This window comes from Anopheles merus, chromosome 3R (assembly GCF_017562075.2).
Source record: "Anopheles merus strain MAF chromosome 3R, AmerM5.1, whole genome shotgun sequence".
NCBI lineage: Eukaryota > Metazoa > Arthropoda > Insecta > Diptera > Culicidae > Anopheles > Anopheles merus.
The window spans coordinates 7,943,509-7,971,181 of NC_054084.1; the positions used below are offsets into that span (position 1 = coordinate 7,943,509).

At 44.8% G+C, this 27,673-nt stretch overlaps 1 protein-coding gene across 4 annotated transcripts in view; it reads right to left on the minus strand.

Moving 5' to 3' along the window:
• Nucleotides 1–6,853: 6,853 nt before the first annotated feature.
• The window catches only part of LOC121596225 (nitric oxide synthase), an 83,036-nt gene continuing 62,216 nt past the window's right edge, over nucleotides 6,854–27,673 (minus strand). For 3 of the 4 annotated variants that reach the window (XM_041920988.1, XM_041920989.1, XM_041920990.1), the window contains exons 6-22: nucleotides 24,720–24,811; nucleotides 23,368–23,509; nucleotides 22,887–23,201; nucleotides 22,579–22,760; nucleotides 22,342–22,456; nucleotides 21,569–21,663; nucleotides 16,458–16,602; nucleotides 13,457–13,561; nucleotides 11,575–11,613; nucleotides 11,027–11,434; nucleotides 10,696–10,950; nucleotides 10,030–10,177; nucleotides 9,773–9,942; nucleotides 9,279–9,710; nucleotides 9,066–9,203; nucleotides 8,796–8,987; nucleotides 6,854–7,528 (exon numbers count right to left, since the gene is read on the minus strand). In XM_041920988.1, coding sequence (XP_041776922.1) covers nucleotides 7,421–7,528; nucleotides 8,796–8,987; nucleotides 9,066–9,203; nucleotides 9,279–9,710; nucleotides 9,773–9,942; nucleotides 10,030–10,177; nucleotides 10,696–10,950; nucleotides 11,027–11,434; nucleotides 11,575–11,613; nucleotides 13,457–13,561; nucleotides 16,458–16,602; nucleotides 21,569–21,663; nucleotides 22,342–22,456; nucleotides 22,579–22,760; nucleotides 22,887–23,201; nucleotides 23,368–23,509; nucleotides 24,720–24,811 — 3,081 coding nt within the window. In that variant the 3' untranslated portion in view covers nucleotides 6,854–7,420. The remainder of the gene's footprint in view (nucleotides 7,529–8,795; nucleotides 8,988–9,065; nucleotides 9,204–9,278; nucleotides 9,711–9,772; nucleotides 9,943–10,029; nucleotides 10,178–10,695; nucleotides 10,951–11,026; nucleotides 11,435–11,574; nucleotides 11,614–13,456; nucleotides 13,562–16,457; nucleotides 16,603–21,568; nucleotides 21,664–22,341; nucleotides 22,457–22,578; nucleotides 22,761–22,886; nucleotides 23,202–23,367; nucleotides 23,510–24,719; nucleotides 24,812–27,673) is intronic. The other variant, XM_041920991.1, reaches the window with a different exon arrangement.

A 27,673-nucleotide genomic window follows, 5' to 3' on the forward strand; every position in this document is an offset into this window, starting at 1 on the left:
GATGAATAATGTGCCACGCGCGCGTGTCGGTTCGTTACCGGCGTGTGTCGGCATGGGTGATGAACAAGCGGGAGTGATCTTCAAGCCGCGATCTTACCGGCACGTGGCGTTGACATTAACGACCATCAAAATGAACAATTTTCGAAAACAGTGTAAACAAAATAATCACTGTCAATGGGTGAAAAACTAATCACGGCGCAATTAGCAGGCCCTATAAAAATCGCTCCCATGGGCTGTGATGGAATGCCAATGGAATCTAGAACCATCACCGGAAATAGCGAGGCGAGATGGATTCGCAAAAGCCTTTAGACAAGCAAAGCTGTCTGAGCGCAGCCGTTTTCTATTTTATTACCCATCGCCACAGGTTTTCGCCACAGATTGAAATGATTCTCGCCCCAAAACGGAAAAAACCCAATCAGGATGGTGCCACGTGAGAAGAAATGGCACACTCGGGCACATGCTTGGATGCTCTCTTCTCCTCCCACCGTGAGGGGCAATTATAAACTGCGCGTGGGGACGAGCAGCGAAGGGAATGCAGGAATTCACACACCCCGCCCGATAGCATCCGGCAGTCCAACCCGGCGGCAAGCCCACAATATCCAAGCCGAAGACATCGTCCGGCAGCAGATGAATAACGACGCCGGCGCCAGTGTGCTCATTAGCAGAAACTGGCCGTTACCGAGCTGGCCGTAAGGTCGTTCCTTGGTCGTACGTTCGGTGCTAACTTGAGCGTTTTTCTTCCTTCGTTAGGTGATTTAGATGATTATTCACGGGCTTTAAATACCGGGGTGTCGGGGTGTTTGTCTGTCCCCTCATGCCGCAACACCATGAGGATGGCATGGAATTCCGCAACACCTGGGAATGCTGGACGCGGCTAAGTAAAAGCCAACCCATCCCGAATGCAATTGACGATGCAGAATGCTGATGATCGATATTATAAAGTTTGATTGATATGTTTTAATGGCGTCCCATCGGGGGGAAAGGGCAAAAAAGGCGTTTTACAGTTAAACTTAACTGCCTCTGGCAAGTGGTTGACACATTCTTGGCCCTAAGTTCTAATTCCTTTCTGATCGCGTGCGACAACGCATCGACAAATGGGAGTCTGGGAGTGCTATGTGTCAGCTAGCAAGAGTAGCATCCCTTTCCTCCTGCTTCGGCTCCTCCGGCGAATGGCCATGACCGTAAGAGGTTGCGGGCGCCATGCTGTTTCTCGGTCACGGTTGTTTCACGCCAGTGCCACGAACGGCCACGACGGTTTACCCTTTCGACGGGTGCAGGACAGTAGCAAAGCAAGAGGGGATCGAAGTTGTTCGATTAATCTTGACGGCTTCATGATGGGGATTTTTCTACCGCTGGACGGGAAAAACCACCAACCATCGATGGACACTTTGGATGCGTTTCCGTGGAGCTAAGATGCACACTGTCTTGAAGGTGTATGGTATTTCAGAGCATATTAGTGAGAAGAACGGATGGACATTGGGAAGGAAAAATATCCGATTTTCAATATTTGTTATTCCACATAGAAAGTAAATCTGGGAATTATTTGAATAAATTTCGTACATAAAATACCACCAAATTTATTTAAAATAAAACAATTTTACAAAAATCATCTAAAATCGTAATGTGAAACCTAAAGCAACACACAGTAAAAAATAAATATAATTAACTAAGTGAAAAAAGAATAAAGTTAGTAACTCAGAAGAGTATTTTTCAATCTCTAGGACTTCCACATCGACGCTGCCACGTGGCGATGGAACAGTGGAACAGCCCACCCCTTCCCAAGGGACGTCCCGATTCGATCGATTCCATTAATCATCCACCGAAAAGATCGTGCCATCGACCGATGGCGCCCCGAACCCCCGGGCCGGGCGCGCGGATGTGTCAAAACACGTCGATCAATAAATGGCCCTCGGGCAGAGAAACGGCAGAAGTTGCAGCATCACGCTCCCGATCACTGGGGTTGGGAATTCGATCAGCGGTCTGGTTGGTGGCGCCTCAAACCTGCCCGGGGCCCCTGACTCACGATCGCGTTGATTAATTGTCCGAGGACGCTCCCGCCGTCGGTCTGGAGAACGGAGCTGTAGCTCGGAAGAATGCACTGCAGAAGAGGAGAAGGCAAGGCGAAAAGGCGACTCACCACCATGCGAGCAAACCTGTTGCCACGAGTCACCACCACTGGTCGTAAAGTGAAGAATTATAACGGACTTATTTCGTTCCATCCGCCACCCGGGGTCGGGGCGAGGAATCTGTGCGGAGGACATTCCAAACTTCCTCCGCTCGCCCGGCCCCGTTCAGAAACCATTTCCCACTCCCCAGACGAACCCCCCAGTCTCGTGGTGCTCCGAAACTCCGCCCCACTTCTTCAGCGGGAGGATATTTTTAGCGGCAATAACCGTCAGCGGCAGCAAAAAAAAACCGTTCCAGCCCGGCCGTGTTCCGGATTCCTTCGGCTCCGGACCCGAGGCGCCAACCCGGTTTCACTTCCTGTGCTCCTCTGTTAAGCCGTATGCTCCCCCCCCTGCCCTTCTTTACTGTCAACTGTCAAACCCTGACGTCAGACGGGCTGGGCTTTTGCGCGAAGATTTGGGTCGGATCTGATGTCTGACGCGACCGTTCGTTCAACCTGTCTCCCCACTGTCACCTCTTTCAAAGCTAATTTTTCATCGTAAATAAAAGTGACATTGAATTCTGTGAACCTCCAGTTGTCGGTCAGTGGCGCCGACTTCCCAGTCGCGTGTGTGGACAGTCAGTGGTGATCATCAGCAGCGATGGGGGGCCCTTTCAACCGGATGTATTGGGCACGCGTCTGGCGCCTTTTGGCGGTTTTTTGGTGGGGCTCAGGAAAGGGTTTGGTGAGAAAGTTCCCCTCCCTGTGACATTGGAAGGTCGGATGCTGTCAAAGAAAATAGCGCAATGGAATGATGATAATCAGGAGTGATAAATGATGTCTGACAGATGACAGTAGATGATTTTGTAGCTGTTTTTGGGAAGGCCGACGTTAAGCACAAATTATTATTTTTTTAATTCGAACAGCTAGTCTCACTTGTTGTTCGTGTTCGTACCAGCAGCTTATTTTTAGTAACTAGGACTTGCTGACAAATTGTTTGCATGAAATGCAACAATAAATGACACATTTTGATTCGATCGTACGGTAACATCACCTCATGTCTGTTCCTTCCGATCGATTGGTTGCTGCCACGGTGTCTGCCCTGGTGCTCAAATAACTTGCAAATAATCGAATCGCAATCGAACGATAGACAAGAAGCAAAAAAAACACAATTATTGAATGAAAATGGCACCAAAGCATCGGATGTTCGGAGCCGAATTGCCATCGCAAGCAGAAGCCTCTACCCGGGGTCTGAGAAGCTTTTACCGCGAACGGTCCCAGCTGACACAGCACAACGTGCGACGTTGGTATGACGTTGGTGGCGTCCCAAACCGAACCAAACTCCAAAAAAATGAGACAAGAATTGGCGAAACTAGCAAACGGTTGCCGGTGTCGCACTTTCTTATGTGTTTGAGCATCGTAAGGGCTCACCACGAATGACACAAAAAAGCCCCGCCTTCGGCTAATGAAACGCATGCACAATTATTGGACTGGCCGGACTGGCTCGAATTGCAACTGCACCGCTTTGCATAATCGCGTACGCTACCGTGCTGCGTTCTATACCATTCATAGAATTTCATCGATCTGGCAGTACGGACTCGCGAGACGGTTCTGGTGTTGTGACCTTTCGTTTTGCCTCGGTGTGAACGACACAGTTGTCGCGCAGGTCGAATTTCCACCAGCAGGAAGTTGGACGACGGTGATGGACTAATTCAAATTCAAGCCGTTGTCGCTGATATTCGATGCTCTTCGATGCAGTGTGACGCGCACTGGACTGGTGCGGAGATCTCGTTCTTACATGACCCTTTTTTCCCCCTAGCAACAGAAGCATCCAAGCAGCCACGGAGGCGTGCCACGCGCTACGGTTAATCTGTTTTGTGGGAGTTTATATTTCCCCCAGCACATAGAACTCCCCCCATTATGGGTGACACACATTTCTCACTCTAAAATAGGTACATCTTACATTGTCTTGAGCTAGAATTCTATGAGTTTTATCATGGTTGTAGCTTTTACAAAAATTGAATTGAATTGAATTGAAAATTGAAAATTGAACATTCTTCAAACCACAAAAATAACAATAAAGTGCATAAATAAATCAGTAAACTTACCACTCATATGTTAGAAACAGGTCATCAGTTGTTTGAAAGATTTCTTCCTCTCTTTACTGCGTTGCTAGCTGAAACGTGAACTTCGGCTGACTGGCTTTCCCAGAAGTAGTGGCCTTTTCGGTCGTATTGCACAATGTTGCAATACTGCAGTTACGCCATATACTGCTCGCCCAAGTGACGCTAGTGAGTTGGTGTGTACGTGTGCGCAAGAAGTTATGAATGAATGCGATGACAAATTAGTAATTGTGTTGCTATGGAGATAACGCCGACGGTAATGAAGAGGGGGAGGGGCTTCAAACCTACTTGAAATTAGAGGATTGACAACGAATTTCTTTCAAATTATTTCAACCTTACTGCACATTCACCTTGTTGCTGGAAAAACACGTGAAAAAAGCTCATTGTATTGATCCACTAAACGGCCGGAGGGAAAAACCAATCTGCCAGTTGAAAATTGTTTCCTTCCTTCTGTTCTAACAAAACACTCTCCCCACGCTAACACGTAAGGCCACAGTCTCACAGTCAAGGTTGTTGGGCGACCTCGGCAAGGCTACACCCGAAAAGGCACTCAGGGGCCAATCGATACCCCCAAAGGAACTGCAGGACATACTTATGACCCTGCGGAAGACAAATGAACTCGCTCGAACCAGCACATTATGGTCTGTACAAGGAGTTTGTGATACATTCGTGCCAGTGGTCAATTGCTGCCAAACCCGTAACCGACCCCGTTGGAAGTTCATGTGCTTTATGTGCCGGAACAGTCACGAGTCATAATTTTCCGCCACCCGAAACTGGATATGCACACAAAACATAATTTCTTTCTATTTGCTTACATATTTGAGCTGTTGATGTTGTTGTTGCGGGTGTTTCTTGTGCTTTTTATTTACTCTTTTAAAGTATGAATTTCCAAACCCCACCCCAACCGCCCCCGCCGCACATTTTGAAGTGGTGTTTTGTGACCTGGAGTTCGCGTTCGCATAGTTTCTTAGAGAAAACGGTGTTTTTCGCATTGAATTGCTCACGGGCTTTGTTTGTAAAGAATTTGGTTCTCGTGGTTTTTTTTAGAGACAAAAACGAGGATTTGAAAAGGTGTTTAGCTTTCGTCTTATGTAGTTCATGTGTATGCTTTGCTTTAACGATGTATAGTTTCCATAGCCCTTACATTTTAACCATATCCTTGTTTTGTTTGTCGTTTCAACAGTTTGCAGCCGTTTACAGCCGTTGAGATGCGTCTCTCAAGTGTTGCCCTTAGCAACGTAGTGTTGGTTTGGGGTGTGAGAAGTGTGTATAAGAATATAATCGAAATGTATATATATATGCTGTATGTATATATCTATGTATATATATATATATGGTATGTATATAGCTAGCTTTGTTTGATTTGGTTTTGGTTTTGCATCTCGCGACTCTCTCTCTCTCTCTCTCTCTTTCGCTTTTGTTTTCCGGTTACTGCCAGTTTTCTTCGCTTTGAATCGGAGCTTTTTCTTTGTTTGTTTGTAGTTTTCATAAAATTATCAGATAACAGTATACAATATCACACACACATCCATTGAGAGAGTAGCGGAGAGAATGATAGACGAGGGTGTATAAGTTAGTGCTTTCTGAATTATGGGGTGGGTATCAGGTGCATTTCTTTGACTTTCTTTAATTTCAATGCTTTGACTCTGCGCCAATAAGTTGCATTAAGATGGGAAAGAAACTGTTAAGAACGCAATATGTAAATAATCATCTGCCTTTTCAGCTTTTCCTTTAGCGATGTTCCATGAATCAGAGTAGATGTTTTTTTTGTATGGTGATGATGCATATATTTGCAAAAAAACAATAAAAAACTGCACTTATATTAATTTCTTTCCATCCTTTCCTTCTACTCCTTGCTCATACTAAATACAATGTCATCTTCTCCCACCGGTTTGCCCACACCCTTACTACCAGTTTGATCACATTCATCAGTTTCACGTCAAAGGAATTTCGCCTCGCATTCGCCTGCATCTTAGTTCATTCGTTTTGTTTAACTAGTTTTTTGTGCATATGAAAGCTTGTGTTTTGTTTGTTTAGTTTGAGGGGGTTGTTTGGCGGAAACGTAACTATCTATAATAAGACATCGGTTCGAAATTGTTTCATTTGTTCAGTTGATGGATTTCCTATCCTAGCGCACGCACACACACAAACACACACACACACACACACACACCACACACACACACACACACACACACCCCTTGGGTTTGAATAACATTCACCATATCACCACCACCAGCAGCAGCTTTCTATAATAGCACCGCATCTAACTTATATTTCATACATTCGAAAGAGATAGAGATAGAGTTTAGCTTAGAGTTTGGTTTGATAAAATTTAACAGTGAAAACGTTTTGTTAACTTCCCATTTAAAAATCTTCTAGTACGGTGTTTTGTCTTTGCTTTTCGGTTCGGAAAAGGGTGCCATTTTCCACCCGCATACAAGTACAGAGCAACAGCAGCATTGAAGCAGAGCGTGGTGCAGAGCGTGATTGCGTATTTGCTGTGTGTGTGTATGTTTTTCACAATTTGCTTTCGATGTATTTAAAATTGTATCTAATGTAAATGTATTGCCTTTTACAACATTTGCCACGATGCCATCGAGAGAACGCGTACAACAACATGTGATCGTGGCGGTGCATTTATTAAACACTCATAAAAACATCCAGATGCAGAGGTCGGTAGTGTTGAGAGTTGAGAGAAAAGGTGTGGGTGCAATTGCAGTACGCGCTCTCAATATACTTGCACTCGAAAGGCGAAAGGGGCTGCTAGTTATGTGCAGTTTAAGCAATAAGATTTGAATGATTTTGCTGGTACACTTTCCCGAACCTTGTTCGTTAAGGGTCGGTTTACTGCCGTACTGGCGTTGTAGCAAAGAAGTGCTCAAATGGTATCGGTTTCTTATCAACTGCTAGTTAAATGTAGAATTGGAAAACTGTCTCGCTATCCTGGGGAGAGGGAAAGGGAGACATTACAACACACTTACACTTTTCGCCTTCGCCTTATATTCGTTGCGACTCAGTGGTGTTGAGAGTGGAGGAAACATTGCAAATGTTTCTGTTTCTTCAAAAACCAACGTTTTCGCATTCATCTAAACTTGTTGCTTAAAGCCCGCTATATTGCTTCCGAGTGCGTCATTGCCGCATAAAAGGGTCGTCCAACACTGGTGAAGCCACTGTCCGGTCCAGATGCTTACGGCTGGGAAGCCATACGAATGCGGGCAGTGGCACGTGACTTGTTGTGGATCTCAGCCGTGCGTAGTGTGATACCGAAAATGTCCTCGTGATAGCGGTTTTCGTCCTGAAAAGAGAGGAAAATAGAGAGAGAGATACATATTAATATAAGAGAAAATTGTGTATTGTTAGTTTATAGAACTGTTTCCCAGGAGTTTAATGCTCCTCTAATCAAACTCATCTAATAAGTCAACAACCGATCAGAAGGACTCATACAATGCATTGTAACCCACCGAACGATTGTTCTTCTGACCGGCAACAGCACCGTCTTCCGTAATAAAAACGCATTCAATCACCGACCGATCCCGGCCTAGAGATAGAAGCGAAGCCTTCACGCGAAGCACCGTGAGCAGTACGTGATCGTAATGCAGGCGGAATCGTTCACCGCCCGATGGGATGACCGGGTCGTTCGATTCGATCAAAGGCAAGCGGTCGGTATCGGTATCTCTATCACTGGGGTGGATGATATCGTATGGTGGTAGTACCATTAGCTGGGACGTGCTCAATGAAGGGTGCCCCATTCCAGTGGCGCTCATTTGAATGCAATGGGGATGAGTTTCGATCGCCCCCGAAGTTGACGTCCGTGTCCAAAGCCACAAAATGGTTCAATTATTACCGGCAAGTGGCTAATGTATCTTTTTAACGACCGTGGTAATCACATGGGTGCTAACAGTGAAGTGTCACTGGACCTTATAAAAATGGAATAACTCATGAAGCCGCTGTGAGAAGATTTATTGTGCTTGAGCTCACGTCACAAGTGTCGTTGGCATAAGAAGACTATGAAAAAAAAGCCCGTACCGAGACAAACAAGCTCTACAACTCTCTGTTGAAAATGAAAAATTTAAATTTCGTTGCTTGATCACCGTTCAAGTCTTTTAAATTGAAATCATCGCAGTTCGTTCCCAGTCACCTAAGCAATGTGACTGTGCCACTCAATCGATCATTAAAATAAAACCATCCACCTATCGCACGCTTCTGATCGCACGAATGCAATTAACCGGCGTCTGGAGTCAGTATCTGCGGCAATCTTCATTGATGTACGGTTGTAAACAGTCGTATTAAAACACCAAACCTCCCTCTCTCATCGTTGGAGGCAAGGACACGTGGCTATGATCATGTTTAGGTACAACCATTACATTAAAAAAAGGCGGACGTACAAAACAAATTAAAAACTACACATCCCGGGCACGAGTCGCGTCATGCGAACAAATACCCACTCGGTGGATGCTGCATCAACATTCCTGCCCGTCATCTGTCAGAGCTGGAGGAAACCGGAACCGGCGCACAAACGGATCATCACGACGAGTACGATCACGATCATCGCTACCACTTACCCGCAGCGTCAGCATGTATTTCTCCATTTCGGATTCCGTGCGGTTTTCGTGCGTCGCTAGAATTTTGCGCAGCGTCTGGTACACGTGCTCGGCCATGGTGACGTCACCGCAGACGTAGATGTGAGCCTTTTCCTGCAGGATGAGCTCCGAGATCGAGTCCGCCTCCTTGAGGGCCAGATCCTGTACATAGGTCTGTGATAGAGGAGGATAAGAGTGCAAACATGGGAGTTTGAAATTGTTAAGAAAAAAGTCCTTTGTCCACCAACTTACCTTTGGAATGTTTTCCTCGCGCGATAGTGCCAAGAACACGCGATCGAGAACACCCTTCTGGACCATCTCCTCCTTTTCATCCCGATATAGATCAACATTCTTTGTACGACAGCCAAAGAAGAGCCATACCTTAGGAATCTAGTCAGAGGAGGATAAACGATTACTTTGGATGTTCTCCTCCACTCCATCACTAATTGGCCCCATTCCACATACCTTACAGTCAACCATTTCCGACTTGATGTGGTCCCATTCTTGCCAGAACGAACGGAACGGTGCAATGCCAGTACCGGGGCCGATCAGGATGACCGGTCTGGTCGGATCCTTGGACATGTGGAACGATGGCGCACTGCGCACAAACAGGAAGATCTTATCGTCCGGCTGCAGGTTGGCCAGATAGTTCGAGCACACGCCATAATGCTCGGCACCTTCGCCATCCTCCGCCCGGTACGTGACGATCGCCACCGTTAGATGGATTTCTTTCGAGTACTTCCTCGGCGAGGACGAGATCGAGTAGAAGCGTGGCTGCAGTGCGTTCAGTTGGGCGACAAAGACGGCTGCCGGTGGTCGGCACGAGGGGAACTCTTCCAGCACCTCGAGCAGATGGGGCAGCTTCCAGTAGCGCCAATCCTCGTACACCGACGACTCCTTTGGATGGATGAGCAACATTAGTTGAAATAAGGATTTTGAATGTAGCAAAAAGAACTCACATTGGCTAGCATAAGCAGTCTTTCCTCGTCCGCCTTATCGCTGCAGCATGAAGCAAGGTAGGTCAGCAGCTGTCTGGTTGGTGGAGTTGTGATGTCCATGAAACGGGTCAACAGTGTGCGAAGCGAGCACACGGGTAGACGCTCATGCGGTTCCCACGATTTGTAGACACCTGCAGAAATCAAATCATCAAATCAAGAGGACACTTCATTATTGGACACTGTTTGCAGGCGCCAGGAGTTTGATGCAGTTACAATACCGTTTTGTGTTTGTTTTTCTTTCAAAACTTGAAGCTGTAGTTCTTCATCGGGATCGTTCACACCCGTCAGACGCTCGATAATTCCGTCCACAATTTCCTTCCGATTTGCTGGGAAAATACCGACATGATCTCCTGGTTCGTAATCGATCTGGTGATGGATGTAAAGAGAACTTGTCCGTTAGTTTGAATTTGACAAATCCTTACAAATGTCTACAAAAGCCTTCACTATGAAAGCTATCTCTTCGCTATTTGTAAGCTTAAGAGGAGCTTTTTGGGAACTCATTTACAGTGGAACTCATTTGCAGTGGAACTCATTTTGAAGAGCTTTTAACGGCTCTTTGGGGATATTTAACGATTTTGTTGTTTTTATTGTTTTTAATCAAATTTATTTAAAAGTTGCTTAAATTATATTTATTTCAGTGATAAATTTAAGCTTATAAGATATGCCGAGGTAAAATTGGAGTAAAATTCCAAAATTTCTTTCTTTAAAGCAACAAGTAGCCATCGGCAATGCAACACGTGAGCGCCTCTCAAAACGTTTCCGGTAACTCACTCTCTTGAAAATCTGCCGAACGTGAATCCGAGTCCAACATTTCTCGGAGCTCCTACACCGAAGCCAAAACAAACCCCCCTCGCCACTCCCCACACCGCTCCCATTCCACTTACCCCTTCCGCCATGATCTCCACCAAAATCGTGGACCGCTCGGTACCGTTCATCTCGCAGTGCAGATTGATTGGATTCCGCTTCACCGAGCATTCCATGGATTTCTTGTTGTGGAACTTGGACAGTGCCCGGTCGAGCGGCTCGTTCTCGCTAACCGGCGCATACCGGACCGTATTCTCGGACAGTTCGCTCTGCAGCGCAAAGGCCGCATCCGAGAGCGTTTCCTCCGGATCGAGACAGAACGTTTCGCACGCGATCTGTGAAAATCGAGATTTGGAATGTACGCTGTACCCTTTCACGTGTTCCGTGGCATCTGTATCGCTTCCTGCCTACCTTAAACACTTCCGGCGCCCACTTGCGGAACGCTTGCTCCTGGCCACAAATTTCATCGCCCGTCGCCATCTTCATCAGCCGCTCGCCGCCCAGCTCGCCCAGTATGTTGTCGATGTACTTACCGAACGCGCAAAAGTTGGGATAGGCCGACGAGCCGAGGGCAAACACGGCGAACCGTACGTTCGACAGTGGACCGAACGTTTCCTCCGAAAGCGTGTCCGTGGTGGAGCCGCGCAGTGAATCTAGCCGGTCAATCTTGCGACCACCCATCGGGCCAAACTTGCCCAAATCGCTGCGCGAGTTTGCCTTGATGAAGGATTTCGACGAAGCGGCAATGGTGAGCTCACTGTGGGCTTGATGGTGGCCACTCTCGTGCAGCTTCATTGCGTACAGATCTTGTGCGAAAAGCTGAAATTTAGGAGTTGGAAAAAGTGGAAGTGAGAAAATGTAGGTGCACAAAAACATCAAAATTATAATTGTGGGCTGTTGTCATCACGATAAGGGCGTTCATCCAGCCTCTTCATGCCTGCAGAATAACGTCTACTGACCGTTTTACTCTTTCTTGTCTCCAATCCGCGCTTAAAAAGCTACACAATAAAACATGAAAATAAAAACAAAACAAAAAAGGGGAAATAATAATGAATAATCAACTTGAAGGTGTTCTCACATACTCTCACCATCCTTGTTAGTTGCACACACTTTCTTGTTATTTTACACAGATTACAAATCCTGGTTAGTCGTTACTGTTTAACGGTCGATACGTCAAACAATCTACCGCACACACACACACACACACACACACACACACACACACACACACACTGAACAGTCAACAAATGAATAAAGATATGTTGGCGAACATGTCACAAGATGCGTGTTAATGGACATCACAATACATAATGCTTCCTCGAAACCACCCTCACTCACCCAGCCCAACCAACCAGCCAACGATGACATTTCATAAATAAAGATGAATAAACTCCGAAATGATGATGGCCCACGACCACGACGGTGGCTGGTGTGAAGTGTTTTTATTTCACTTTCACCCAAAATAAAAGCAAAGAAAGACATCTTCCTCTATCGGTGGCACTGGATGTCTTTATCGTCTCCCATCGCCCCCAGGTGAACAGGTTGCGGGGAGCGCGAATATGCTGTCATGCTTTCGCAAGAAGCTCTGAAGCTGGTCTGGTTGTTGTGAGCAAGAAGCTTTACTCTTTGTTTGGGAAATAAATGACACATCCTTTTTGGCAAGTTGCGCACCGGTTGTGTTGTCGTGGTGGTGGTCTTACTTTGTCGTACGCGTGTGATGTTAAACCACCGCCGCACGTTGCTGTGTGATTGTTAGGGGTGTTTCTCCTGTTTTGCGCCTCCTTGTACGCTGCTCAATTCATTATGCATTCACCATAGCAACGTGAGTGGGATGAATGTTGTTTGAAGGGGGTGGGAAGAGCTTGAGCGTACGTGAGTGTGTGAAAGGCCATGGGCGTTAATGAAAATATAATTCGTTCAAGCCCACGTTCTGGCTGGTGGATGCGTTTGCCGGCTGACAGTTTTGACAGCAAATTTTAATGTTGTCATGCTTTAGTTTCGCTGATGTGTGAATAGTTTCGCAAAGGATTAATGTTTTATTGGATGACAAATTTACATCGGGATGATTGAAGCGCTTTTTGATGTATTGGGATGAGATTATCTCAGGTTGATCCGAACACAAAATGGGAGTATTAACACAACAGTTGCACGTTATCCCAAATCTACAGTCAGTAAACTTTGCAATGAAATTAAGCAAAACCAACCCCCTCCCCCAAGCTATGCATTCTGCGTCTGCGAAAGGTCCTTTATTCCAAAAATCCTTCTAATTGGGCTGCGGTTAGGAAACCATTCATTCTTGTCGGGCTTCCAGTTTTACAACCGCTTCGCCGCACGCCGAGAGCGCTTTTCTAAGAAGAATGTAGCCCGAAAATGCTTTCCTTAGCTCATTCTCAACATCGTTGCGGTTGTTTCTCGGTTCGTTTCAATCTCTCACCCTCCAGCAAGTCAAACATAATCGTCTTTCACCACCTCCTCCGCTCAGCTCTCTGCATCCAACGTACCAGAACGATGCGTAGCACACAACCTCCTCCCCCAAAGAACGACGACTCTTCGCAGAAGGTAATGTTAGCCCATTGCTCTCCACAATTACCATCGAGCACCACCGAGCACGACCACGAGAACCCCATTACTCCGTCTGCTAATTTGAGGTTATTATTTTACATCGAAAGTGTGGTCGATTGGTGGAAGGCTTGTTCGTCTCAACGTTCTCAAACTTCACCATGCTTCCCGTCACAGTACACAGTAGACATTAGTCGTTAGTTTGACAAAATAATAAAAAGCCACACTAGTTAGTCCGGTAAGCTGGTGGTAAGGTGAGATGATGCTGGCCCATGTTCTTACCTCTCCGTTCTCCGGTGGATCACCGTTGCCGAACGTGGAAGCCACGACCAGCAGCAGGGCTTCATGTTCGATTGATGAGATGTCGTAATCCGACATGCAGTAGATCTGAAACGAAAAAGTGAGGAAAAATGTGCGCGCGGAAACGACCGCCACCGCACATGTGGGTGTTAGAAACAGAAGTAAAAGAATCACTACAGGAACAGAAAAAAATAAGGAAATGGACATATTAGTCGCTATCCCTTTTTTTTCGGTGGGTGGGTTGCGTTTGGCCAACATAAATTACACCGGAACAATAAATATTCGACCATCCAACGTCGGGCGACGGTGGCCCAATTTTCGATGTCGGCGATTTGTGTTTGTAGTTAGGTTTCGTGGAGCGGAAAATGTTCTGCTCGATTGAAATTCAGTTCCCGGGTATGGTTGGTTGCGATGCGCACAGGGTAAAACCGTTGTTTCATAAGATTGTACCACATCTTTGCGTCAGAGAGAGAGAAGCGATTGTATGGAAGGCTCTTGCGTGATTGTTTTCGTTCGTGGATAGGATATTACTGAGCGAGTTTCGGTAAGCACCAATTGCTGTTAGCAATTGTTATCATCATTATTGGCTGATGTATGTGCGTTGAGGGAGTTGTGTGGAGATGAAAAGGAAATTAGATGGAAGGAATTTTGGTAGGATTATTCCGCTCATGAACATTAGAACATTCGTTATTATGTTACCAAAATAAATCAAACAAATTCGTAGGAACGAGAAATTATAAAATTAGAAGTGAGCTAAAACGAACCGTACAGACAAATATAAAAAAAATTATGTAAAATAAAAACTCCTTTCAGCAAAACTATGAACAAGAAGATTAACCAAAAAGATTAAAAGAAGTATAAAAAAGAAAAGATAAATTTATAATGGTTAAATACAGTAAAAGAATAAAAAAACGAAATCATCTTCTCAATTAAATCCAAAATTGAGAGTCAATGAGAGCACAACTTATCAAGGATTAACACAAAGTGTGGAGAAAATGCACAACAAAATGGTCAACAACATTAACGCAACCAAACACCATCAAATCAATTTAGCACTTAATCCCCAAATTTGGAAAAATTAACAAACTGTATGGATATTGCATTATGCAAGCAAAATATTTGTCCCTATCCTGATATTTCTCCTTCCCCACAAACCATCCCAAGAATATGCTTTTGTAAGCTAAACTGTCAAGGGAAGGGACTAAAGCTCACAATGAGCACCACTCTCCGTGAGGTTGAATGTTGTTTTGCCTTTTTAAATATTGTTGCCGGAACTATAACCCCTTACTGGAAGTAACGAAAATCTTGATACCAACAGGGCAAAGATTGAATTTTAAAAGCAACCTGCCAAACAGGCATCTGAAGAGCAACTTCAGAACCAGCCACGGAAGCTGTGCTGAGTGCATCTTTCTATGATGGGGGGAAGGATAACGAAATCACGCAACATTTGATGCGAAACAGCATGATGGAGCGACGGAGACTTGATAATGGGAATAGTAGTGGAAAATAGTGCCAGAAGGTTCGTTTCCCGCATTCTGGAATATAAAATGTAACTCCCTCCCAACCTTCCTTCTGTACGGATGTTCGGAGCACGATGGAAAAAGGGGTTTTGCGAAAAACGATGAGTTAGCTAATTCTTTTACCTCCCGCTGTGGGCTCCACACCCCTCTCCCCTTTGCTGAAGCGTAAACAAGCTTTAACGTCAACATAGCCCACCGTGTAGTCGTCAAACATTCTGTTCTCCTCCCAGGGACTTGCGTGCCGTGTTTAGTGTTTGCAGCATTTACGAACGAATTTACAGGTTTTCGTGCTTGCTTCATTTTTCATCCACTTCCTTGGGTCCTTGGGCAAAGCATGCAACACGTTTGCTACATTTGCGCCGCCCCCCTTCCTTCCCCCGCCCGGACCTTATTCAAACAGTTTAAATTGTGGAAAAAGAACCAGAAACCGAGGGAGATGAAGAGTATGCTGACAGAGTGAGCAGCTGCTGAGTGTGCCGCGCACCTTCGAGAGTCCTTTAAGCAAAGCAGCAGCAACAAGAACGGTGGCATAAAAAACATCCACCATGAGTACGATGGAAAGTAAAACACCCTATACTCCATAAAGTGTTTCTTCTCTACGCCAAAGTGGATGCTTTTTGGAAGGGGCATGAATATCTCTCGAGGGAAGTCGCAAGGAGATGTTATTGTACGGCATGGTTGGCATTGCTGGGTTGGGATCAAGAATGCTTCGCTTTCTATGCTTATGCTCTCGTGAAAGGTAACCGAAAGAGTGGCTGGTTGGAATATGCTGACGACGAGCGAGACTGGAAGCTGGATGGGATGGATCATTTCTTAAGAGATGGAGATAATTCAATTCTTTCCAGCCCGGTTACCTGTCTGAGGTATTACGGTGTAGTTATTGGTAGAATGAGACAGTGAAAACTGTGGGAAAAAGGTTCAAATCACGCTATGAGCTATCAATTTTTAGGATACATTTAAATTCGTGCTCTTAAATTGGCTTTAACTGTGAATGGCGACTTCCAATATTTGAATCTTTTTGCCTAGCGCCCGAAGATATGCAACCATTATTTAACAAAAATTTAAAAATGTCAAAATGTTATCTTTTGAAAATCAATGTGTCCCTCTCATTGCTCATCAGTTTGCCAATCAATCTCCGAACGCCATCTCGAGATACCGCATCCCGGCCGATTAGTAAACATGAACATCCATCTCAATCCCTACCAGAACCAGCAACAGATCCTACCGGACAAGATTATCCCTAACGACGACACGTGCCCTGACCGGATCACCATCTCCATTGGCATTAACTCTTGTCTTTCCCCTTTCGGATCAATGTCTGTTCACCGCTGTTTTTTTCCCCTGCTGAAATTGGCTCCTGAACCCCACCAACGCATCGTCGATAGCACTACAGCAGTAATGGAGCTACTACACCGGGAAGATGGTGTGTCATCCAGTGGGGCAATCAAGAAGATTGAACCTACCTGTGCGTTGAACGCGTGTCCGAGCAGTTCCACCAGCTGACGGGCGTACTGTTCCGAGCGTCCAGTTTCGGTCGCGTACAGTACGGTCGCCTTGATCCGGCGGGACAGGGCGCGTCCGAACAGTTTCGATGTAAATTTGACAGCTCTGGGGAAGAGAACGAGACAACGAGAAACGGTTATTGGTAGAGTGGTAGAGGAAAATACAAGACAATACGGAAAATGCTGCTCTTTGTGGACAAATCAAGGCAACGACAAAAACCTACGCTCCGATGGTTGGTTGAAGGCGAGAACAAATGCAAAAAAGTAGTTTCCAATGCAACGCTAAAGGCACGAGTGTTTTCTGCCAGCACGTCGTCCGGCGATGGTTCGTGTCACCGTGCTAGTTGAAATGCCTGTGCGTTTTTTTGTGTGCAATGTGTGCTGCCACTCGTTTCCACGACAACTTGGAAGTTGGCAGCGTTAGAATGCGCTGCGGATGCCATGTACGATTGTGGGCGAAGCCTTGTGCTACGCTTCCTTGCGTTGGCCATCTATCATCAAAGTGTAAAACGATGCGGAGCAGCATCTGCAGCAGAGCGTTGAGCGTATTTTCTTTTGCAATGGTCTCGTTTTCTCTTTTGGCGATTTAAAAGATTCTGCCAAAGAAATTATACGCTTTACAAACAGGACAGGGATTTCGCGAAATAGTGCGAAAAGCAGGTTGTGACGCGTTAAGCAGTTTATTCTTGAAAAAAAACCTCACATTGTGGAAAGTGATAAACGATTCAAATGATCATTTTATACACACAGAAGTTGTTGTTGAGTTGTGCACGGAGAAATGTGATTTGATGATCCTGAAGTTCGCTCAAGATTTAGCAATTGAAGATTTCCTAAAAAGGATGGCATTGTGTCGTTAAGAAATCTTCCCAAAACGTCCGGAAAGATGGATGCAATTTAAATTCCATTAAACCGTTGCATAAGTACCACAAAGAGAGAAAGAATTGCATTTTCCAGCGCAAAACAAAAACCCTTCACAAGAATTAGAGGAAAAAATGAGACACATTTAACCCATCAAAACCGATTTCGTATGCAAAGGATCATTTGCACATAAACGATGCATTTTACGTTCGCCCGGTTGTAGCTCCTGTTTGCCCATTTAAGCTATGATCGTTTTATCCATGATCTAGCTTTTTTTTCGCGTTTTGCTATTGTTTGTCGCTCCCTCCGCCCCCCAAAACGCCGCAATGGTCATTGAATTTGATTATTATGGCATTTTTATTGGTTCCACTTTTGACCGTTCCTTCCCCCCTCTCGGTGGGCGCTCATTTTTCCCCTTCATTGCACACGACGCCGAAACTGAACGCTCACGTGAATGGTGAAAGAGATGAAGTAGTTTCCAAATAGAAAGGGAAAAGAAAAGTCTTAAAAAGAAGGAAAAATCGGCACCAAAAAATTACGCCATCTCCATTCAATCGTGTCGGAAAAATGAACCATTTTCCGTAAGGACACACGGCTCGCTTCTGCGTGCGTTCAAGTGCCAGCACGGGACAGAGTGCCGTCCGGTTTCAAACTCTCACTTCAGCTGGCGACAAACTGCCAGCACAGGGGGGGGGGGCGGAAGGTCAAAAGTCACTGCCGGTTCCTTGCTTGCACCATCCTCCCTTCCCTCCTTCGTTGGTTGCAGATGGCGGACGAATGGTGTAAATTGGCTGTTATGTTAGCAATTTGATGATGATGGCAGTAACATGGCATAGAAGAGCATGGTACTTCCTGTTCGTCACAATCTATTTTTTGTGTTTCGTTCATCTTTTGCTCCAAGAATTTCGGAAACGTTCACGAATACAGCGAGGGCGGAGAATTTGGCAGCTTTTCTGTCATCGAACGTTCCAGCACGAAGCGTTGAAAAAGCAACACGATTGCTCCATTGCAAGTTTGGTGGTGGTACATACTTTTTAATGTAGAGTGATTTTCATCCATTCATGACCGTCGGTAGATTAGGTTCTTTTTCTCGTGGCCTTGTCCACGCTTGTCCTATTTTTTTGTGTGTGTGTGAGGTGGATGAAAAAGGGCATGTCTAAGGGGAAACAGGTGGTTTACTGAGGGCGACAATCCTGGTGTGTCCTGGTGCGTTGTGTACGTGGTTATTATTTTTATGACCAATATTAAACTCTCCATTAATGCGGATATTAAGTGATCGTCACCGAAATGAGATGGGCTGAGCAACATTGGACGTAATTTTTTTTTTCAGGAGGAAGCGCATTTGAGCAAATTGTATGTATGTGCTATGTTGCTATAATATTACACCAAGGTAATTGAAAATGTTCTGCATGGTTTATTAAAACGGCTCAAAGGTAGCACACGATTTTCAAAGCAAACATCACAGCACGATTCATTCTGGGGACCCGGTTCGGTCATCCTTTTGAAGTGTTTTAATTAAATTTGTACCGGCAGAGGCAATGTATGTGCTTCAGCAGTCATAAACGTAGACAAGAAGCCACAGGTTGTAGTGGCAAAATGGCCACAGGCAACCACATGCAAGATACAATTAAAAATGGATCGATTTGATGGTAATCCTTTCAGAACAGAGATATGTTCAATTTATGGAATAAAAGCAGGTAAAATTCTTTATGAAAGAATGTCGAAACTCCTATGCAATTTTACAAAATTACAATAGTACATTCCTCCATTTCCAATAGTTGGAGGAAAGTAGACTAGTTTCCCCAGAGTCAAGGAAACAACAACCGTTTTGGTCCGAAAATGGCTACTGCACTCAAATATCAAACAGAATGTGCAGCGGACCGGGGCAGCTTCACCCTTTTTCGAACTCTGTCAGCAGAAAAGTGAGTTGGAAAATTGTTCACCTGGGCACCACCACCCTGCCGAACATTCAAACGGCCCTGTCGTCCACTGCTATTACCAGCTGCTAACCTAAAACCAATCGTTAGCTACCTCTGACTGCTTCGCTTTTCATTCGCTTGATTTTTCTCGATCGCTTGGAAGCGAGTCGAAATGCTTTCGCTCGGTTGGTATTTTCTGTTTTTGGCATAAGCACACACACGCGTGCCAACCTCTTCGCTCCAGGAAGAGTTGTGTGTTCCGTTGGCCGCTTAACCGTTGATCATGATGTTCGAGGTGCTGCACTCTCTCACTCTCTCTCTTGTAAACATTTATTGCAAACGACCCCGCCAATGTGTAAGCGGAAAACCGAGCTACGCAGGGCGAAAGGGCTTGTGCCTGCACAACTGCACTCAACGCACTTCCATTAGCGGGAACCGTTGGCAAATATTTATTGGCAAATTTGGAAGCAGAAATTGACCACCACGGGTCGAGCTTTCGCTTGTAGCTTTTTCCGGTGGAAAGTGTTTGGCGGGGAAGTGTGTCAGTTTCTGTTTAATGTTATTTGGTATTCGTTCAATTTGTAGCTTAATAATTATTCGATTTCATTTGTTCAGTTGATGGGAAATGTGGCAAACTTTGTAAAACCGTTCAATTCTTTCCTAACAGCAGCGATGTGAAAGTCATTTAGTAACTGTTGATTCACGTAACGTCACTAATCCATCGAATCAAACATCGATCAAAAATGCATCAATCTTTACTATTTTACATGCGTGACCCATGTTGCCACCTTTCTGCAGTGCATGAATATGGATAAAATTTGTATTTTTCCTCCATCGAATTGTGCCTTACGTTCGAAAAAGAAAAGCCAAAAAAGCTAACCTTCCAGCGACCCGGATACACCGAGCGATGATAATGCGTTACAAAAGCGTGATAGTCGGCCCTACCGGCATCGTGCTGGTTATGGTATCGAAAACCTGCCACCGACAGTGTGCCGGGACGAGATTGATGCGTGCCGGAAAATCAACGCTCGTTGTCGGTCATCTTTGTGTGTGTGTGTGGCTGTTCGTACGTGAGAAGCACAGTCCAACCCGAACTGGACAGTCTGCCGCTCCGTGGTCCGTCTGTGGTCGATGATTGGGCTATTAAATTTATGACTTTTTCCGATTTTCCCGGCTCGTTGCACTTTGATTTTTGGCATTTTGCTCCTTGCACAGGCAGTGAGAAAGTGTGTGTGTGTGTGCGCGTTCATGGTCGTTCTTGTTCGGGGAGCCAATGAATGGGTTTAATGGGGTGGGGTACGCCATTTTTCGGCGACACAAACCACGCTTCGTTTGATGTTGGTTGGGGTTTTTTCCCTCTTTTTTTAGATAGAGTGCCAAAAGGTTTGCCAACTCTGTACTACTGAAGCTCTTGCAGAGGGTAGCTTGAATGTAGCTTCAGTTCAATTGAATCTAATTCCGGTGGTAATTCCATTCCCTCAGCTCAACGATTATTACTGAAGCGTTCCCGAATCCGTTCGTGATCAAATCGACAAAGTTTATCGAATTCAATAAGCGAGAAAAGAATATTAGTTTTATGAGTCATTCGGTTTAGCAGAGCGAGGTTCCAATTTTCACCCAGCAAAATGTGTTCGAATGTTAACAAATTGTAACCTTTTACGAAGCACGTATAAAAACGGATGAAATCAAAAGGAAGGTACCAGATAATTAAAGAGTCTGTACCATCGTTCTATCAAACCCATTTCTTTAAAACTGCCCCAAGGCAAGGAAACAATTATGAACAACACCAACAAAAGGGTCCATTTTGGAGTGTCTATCGCTTAGTGTGCCTTAACATCCGTGATCCACCGTGAAGACCTTCCCGCTGCTAAGCAGGTAGACAAATAATAATCTCTGTTTTCCTCCCAACAAAAGAGCGATTGTTTGGAAGCATTGTATTGTGTGTTTTTTTTTTCGCTTTTTTCATTTTCCCTTGCACATTGGAAAAGAAAAGCACGAAACCGTTCAAGTTAAACCTTGCACATGCTCGATGCTCGGATTGATGATTCAATTTTTCCTTGTCTTCCTTTGCCGGAAACTGGAAAAGAATTACATTTAGTGTGGTAGCAGATGATCATTTGGTGGCGTTTTATTTTTCATTTCCGCTGCTAATACGGCTCCATCAATCGTTTAATATAATTTGTTGGAAATTAATCGTCTGTTGCTGCTTATGAAGCAATGTATATAGATGAAATATGGTACAATTATTTGCCAATTTGAAGTATTTTATGTATTAAAAACATGAACAGCTCTTACCTAGCTATTTGCTTGAAGTTGAACTTTCGGCGAGGTTTCTTGTTTTTCGCCGAATCTCGCCCCTTCTTCCAGATGTGCGTTTTCATTGCTGATTCCTGTTACAATGGGAATAAAAATTGAATATTAAGCCCTTTGTACAATCTTGCACAGATGTATATAGCTCAAAGGCAGTTAAATTTAAACGATTTTAACAATGAAGAAAAAAATGAAGTAAAAAAAATGATAATCGTTTTATCACGTTCCCCGTTCCGAAATGGACCTCAGGTCCACCTTTTTTCGATTTGATTTCCCCCAGCACTGGATGGAGCGGCGGATACAAGCACAGCGCTCACGTTAGCGGAGATAGTAGAAAACTTTTCCTCCATTGATTCGTACCCATTTTTCTGTCCTTTTGAGGGACGGCACAGAGTGCGAGCAGTAAAATTAGAAACGTGTTTAAACAATCAAACCATTCGGGTGCCTTCGGGGCGTTTTAATCCATTCCCGAGCGAATTCGACCAAACTTTTCGGTCCAAAATGTGTCCGTTCCATTTTTAATATGTCAGATTTTGGATAAAACTTATCGGTTCATTTTTTAAATTTATCCTTTTTTTACATGATTTGTGCTCTTTCCTTAGAATTCATTACACATCGTGAAGGAAGGAGAACCCAACGGAAGTATCTCAATTTGTAAAAACAAACCTTTAATTTACGACTAGTAATAGAAGCGAGCACACAATTTATGATCGATTTCACTTCCAATATTACCATCCACGCCACAGTTAGCTACCCACCTGATACTCGAACGACGGCCGCAGATAGTAGAGGGCCATTTCCTGATGAAACACCGGCGTTATCGAGGCCGACATTGGCGGCACAATCCATACCCAATCGGCCGGGCAACCGTTCCTGGTGTCGAAGGTAGCGAAAAACGTTAAGCAACGGTTTAGTGAAGGCAAAAAGTCAGACGAGAGAAACTGTTTCCCATCACGTGCGAAAGGATTGGATCCTCCCAACGCAAAACCCATTACCTTAGCTTGGTTTCGTTCTCGTAGTGCTTCATGAAGCTCTCGCTGGCGGTGTGATGATCGACGATGGTAATATTGCGGCTCTGGAACGAGTGCAGCACGGCAATATTAATCTCCACCAGCGCCTTATCCTTCCACAGCGAGGTTGGGTTTCGTGTGTCCAGTCCCATCTTGATGGCGATTGGCTGTGTTGGGAAGGGGAAAAAAATCGGACGAGTTTTTACCATCAAGAATCAATCAAATTATTGACACGCGCGGTGGCAACATTATCTACGTCTATCGCCATCATTAACCGCTATCAACAGGCCTACCTCGAGGAGATTTCGCCGGTTGGCATCGCACAGGTTGCGGCAACCGATCTCGGTCGACATGTACCAGCCGCTGAACGCGGTCGCCGTGAACTGGATGCCACCGCAGTCGAACAGCATCGAGGACACCATCGGCACGGCGTACCATCGCAGGTTCAGTTCCGCGAACCACTTGAACTGCGGGTGGCTCAGCGGCACCTCCAGGATCAGCTCGGGCGGATAGTCAAAGTAGTCCGGATCGTGCCCGTTCGCCGACACGACCAGCGGCAAGATGTCCCACTCCGTGCGCTTGCTCTTCCAGCCGAGCTTGGTGCAAAACTGAGATCAAACGTGCGGCGAAGCAGTGGGGCGCGCAAAGGAGTGGACAAACCGACCGCGAATGAAACGAGAAAAGAAAAGACAAGAAAACACGAGTAAGACGAGTGGTCACGTGCGGGCTGCCGCTGCTACTTCGCTATCGGTCGCTATGGGTTCGATTTCATACATCAGTAAACTCGACATTGGCCGGATCACCGATAATTTTACCGTCTGCGTTCTTATAGCCGGCGTACGAGATAATCTGATTGTTCCAGATGCGGTAGTCGTGCTTGCCGTCCGTGCGCTGTGGGAAAATCGTGATGGCCGATCTGGAAGAGAGTGCGAGAGAGAGAGAGAGAGAGAAAGAGAGAGAGAGAAAGAGAAGGAGAGAGACGAGAAAATGAAACGGTGAGGACGGATCAGACGACTTCATCGGTGGTTGCAAGGAAATGGACGGCTTAGTGGGTATTAGTGAAAAATTGAATCTGTTCGATTATCTTGTGAAAATGATTTAGCTCTATTGAATTCGGTCAAGGTGGGTGTGTGTTTGTTTGAGGAAGGCGGGAGTTTAGAAAAGGGATGATTTGGTAAATTTACAGATTAAGGTAAGACAGATCTGTATGCACTTTTGAAGCTTAGATGCAAATCATGATGCATTTGTGCTTGGTGAGACTTTTATTAGAGATTCTGAAGACACCAGGAGTTTTAAACAAGTGATTTTGTTGTGGTAATTGCATACCTTTAGGCGTTCGTGTGACGTAAATTTGAGCAAAAAAGTTAAATCCAATATTAAAAATGCATCCATTCCAAGTTGTTTCTTCTTCTTCTTTGGGCTCAACAACCGTTGCCGGTCAAGGCCTGCCTGTACCACACTACTTGTGGGTTTGGCTTTCAGTGACTTATTGATTTTCCCCCCATAGCAGGATAGTCAGTCCTACGTATGGCGGCACGGTCTATTTGGGGGGCTTGAACCCATGACGGGCATGTTGTTAAGTCGTACGAGTTGACGACTGTACCATGAGACCGGCAAGTTGTTTAGCATTCAAAACTTTAAAACAAAAATTTTATATAACTAAAGTGACAGAGAAAGTTGAGTTCTGCGAAGACCCTCACACAACATCACCATGCACCGATTTTATTTTTCAATATCACCGGTATCACATTCCGAGCAAAATATTCTCCACCTTGATTGAGTAAATTGACAACCACATACACACGCTTACTCAATCATCCTAACGTCATAAAGAAACCTTCCTTTTACTATCAGAAGAAAAAAATCCTTGAGCTCTTGGGCGCTAGGTGTCAAGATAAGGGTACTCGTTTCTCGATCGAAGCACATGCTGAGCTTTGTCGTACAGCAAAAGGATACCACTTGAGTGCAGCTCACACCGATGCAAACCAGTTAAAGCGAGAACGTGAGCAGTAAAACCAACAGACACTCTCACATACACACACACAGGCGCATACTCTTTTATTCAAAAGCCCTGGCACAAGATTAACGGTACGGAACATACAAACGGTAAAGCACGGAGAGCATACCTGAGGTTTCCTTTATTGGTGGCATATTTGATGTGATTGCAGATCGCTTCAAACATACCGCTGGTGGTCGTAACGTATCGGCAATCGAAAACCTGTACGTGTGGAAAGAAAACGAGAGAGAAAGAGAGAAGGATCAGAAATGAGGTAACGACGTAGTAAACGCAAAGTGTTCGAAATCATGGAATCATGGTGTGGATGGGTGGAAAAATAAAGCAGACTTCGACAACGTGCCTTCCGGTACGGCGGTGTATTAAACGTGCCGAAGATCGTCAATATCATCAGCGTGATCGGATCATCGGATTATGCAGTCGATTGCATTCGCGTGCCAGCCGGGCTCGGTGCACGGCTCGGATGCATCGTAATGTGGCTGTATCCGGTACCGGAACGATGGGGATCGACACGAAGCGGAAATGGTACAATTGCGGCAACATGCTCATCGAACGATGTCGAAAGTGCATTGCGGTGTTCTATCGCCGTTTGATGCTGCTGATGTAAATGGTTTGCTGTTTCGCGTAAAGCGAAACGAACCAATTAAGCGAGGGTGCATTAAAGGAGAGGCAAAAAAAAGTCTCGCGATTGAAACACAAAAAAATGTCGTATAATATTGTTTTCATAGGTTGAAGATAAACGCAATAAACTCAATTAATTCCTTTTTTTTGTAAAATTGTGTTGAAATAGTCATACACGATTCAAACTTCAAAATCAATATCCAATGAAATGATGGATGAGCCTTTTTAATTAAACCATACTGAGATAAGGTAAGAATGATGAACGATTAATTAATGTAATCAATTCTATGGACTAAATCTCTGACTTTATTGCCCTGCATAATCAATATCAATAGTTCAACCTTTCATTTACGGGAATAAGAATAAGATCCTAACAATCTCCCCTAAAACTCTTCACATCTTGCATGCATCCACAGCTCTCGGGATCAACACAGTCTAGGTTTGTAAGTCCCTCTTCGCAGCAACTCTTTAAAACCCCTTCCAAACCAACCGGTAACAGACGGGATGATGCCGCATATTTGCTCGGATAATCCTTTACCGTTCGCCCACACATTCATGCCCCGCTTCATGGAGCTGCTTCCTTCGCAAAAGGATTTCTTGGTCCGAGCGAAAGCCCTGGGCAAAATAATGGATCAAGAAATACGACCAGCCCCTTCGCTCCGAAAGCTTCCATCTGTTCTTTGCGGTGGGTTGAGATTGGACCCTTTCCAACACCACACGCGCTCACATTTACAGGTGGTCAGCTGGCTTGTAACGTTCCCTCCCAGTACCATTCTCCTTCGTACCATCCTTCGGGCTCGTGGTTAAATCGCTTCTAGCAACGATTTTCCAACTGTTTATCTTATGAGGATGTAAATTAAAACCGGATCTTTCCTGCCACCGTGGCACACAAACTCCGCAAAAGTAAGCCATTAGAGCGTAAGAAGAATTTACTTTTTCATTCTCTCTTGCTCTCTGTACCTTGCAAAATGAAGGTGTTTACCGCAGCCCTATCTCTTTCTACAGTGGTAGTACGACGATGGTACGGTGGTAGTACGAAATATAAAAAAAATAGCAGGTAACCATCAACCATTTACATGGCATGTCATTTCCAGCAGTTCGGTTACTTGGGGATGTTACGGAGAAAAAAGAAGACGTGCAGCTGCAGTAAAGGACAAAATTAGGTTCCATAACTTTGATCATTTGGCTCTTTTCAGACCTAACCTGTAGGGTCAGTATAAGAAGGATGCAAAAGTGAATGAGAAGCTGAGTGGAAAATATAGTAAACCAAACAGTAACTTGCATAGACTCGGGCTTGGACATAGAATTTTGTTTCTTCAAAAGTACTCAAACATCCAACGAGTGTGATCATCATTAAATTGGTGAAGAGATTTATGCTAGAGAATGCTTTACGATGCTGAATCTAACCAATGAAATGGTAGACGATTTACTAGTTCATACCGCTGACCATTGATCAATAATAGTAGATGAGCATCCCACACCATCTACTCTATAGAGATGTACATCCGGATCTCACTATGGCCGGAAACCACTGCAGAGTGGTTTTCTCAAGTAAATATGAATTTGTATGATAATATTGGCAAAAGAGTTATTCAAATGAAACTCTTTAAAAGGGGGGCAATCAAGAACGCAGATCAAGTGGAGGTGAAGTGAGCTTGATGTTACCAAGCTTTTCTCAGAAGAATGCAGATATTTATGATTATTACTTTCTCCTCGTATATCGTCCCCGTTCATATTGCTGTGTGAGTTAGTTCATTTCAAATAATCCCCATTAATTAAAACAAACTGCAGTTTTAAGCACTCTGCACTCATTCCTTGCACCATGCAGCATTCTAATGAGAGAAAGTAAATGGAAGTACATGGAAGCGCCCAGTACTTCACCCTCCGTACGGAAAGCTTGGCGCCTCCATTCATATCGCATGAACGCTACAGTCGGTTACAATCATGCGCGATTAATTTTTAATAAACAAACCAATTAAAACGAATATGCAACTTTATCGTAGCCTTGGTTCGTTTCTCTCTCTCTCTTGATCATAAAGATCATTTAAATCGAGCAATGAAAAATATGTACTCCATTCCACTGGTGTAGTGCACTTCCATGATTAATTGTTCATACGCAACCAACGCCACAACACGGTTGCGTGAACGCAGGGCCAGCCAGCCCGGAAATGCTAAAGTGTGTAGCAACGCCCAAGAGAAACAACCTCTCGAGCAACCTATCTTCCCACAGCGCAAAAACGTTTAGATTGCTTTGCATTCTTCACCGTTCCGCTACAAGCTGCTCTCCGTCACCTCAAGAACCCAATTACGCTTCCCATTCTTTTCTGCGTCCCCCACCAACACACACTCTCTCAAAAGGGCAAAATAGATGTATATGTGTGTGTGTGTGTGTGTGTATGCGCTCATAGTACAGTCCCCAGAGCGAGCAAAGGCAGGCGATAATGA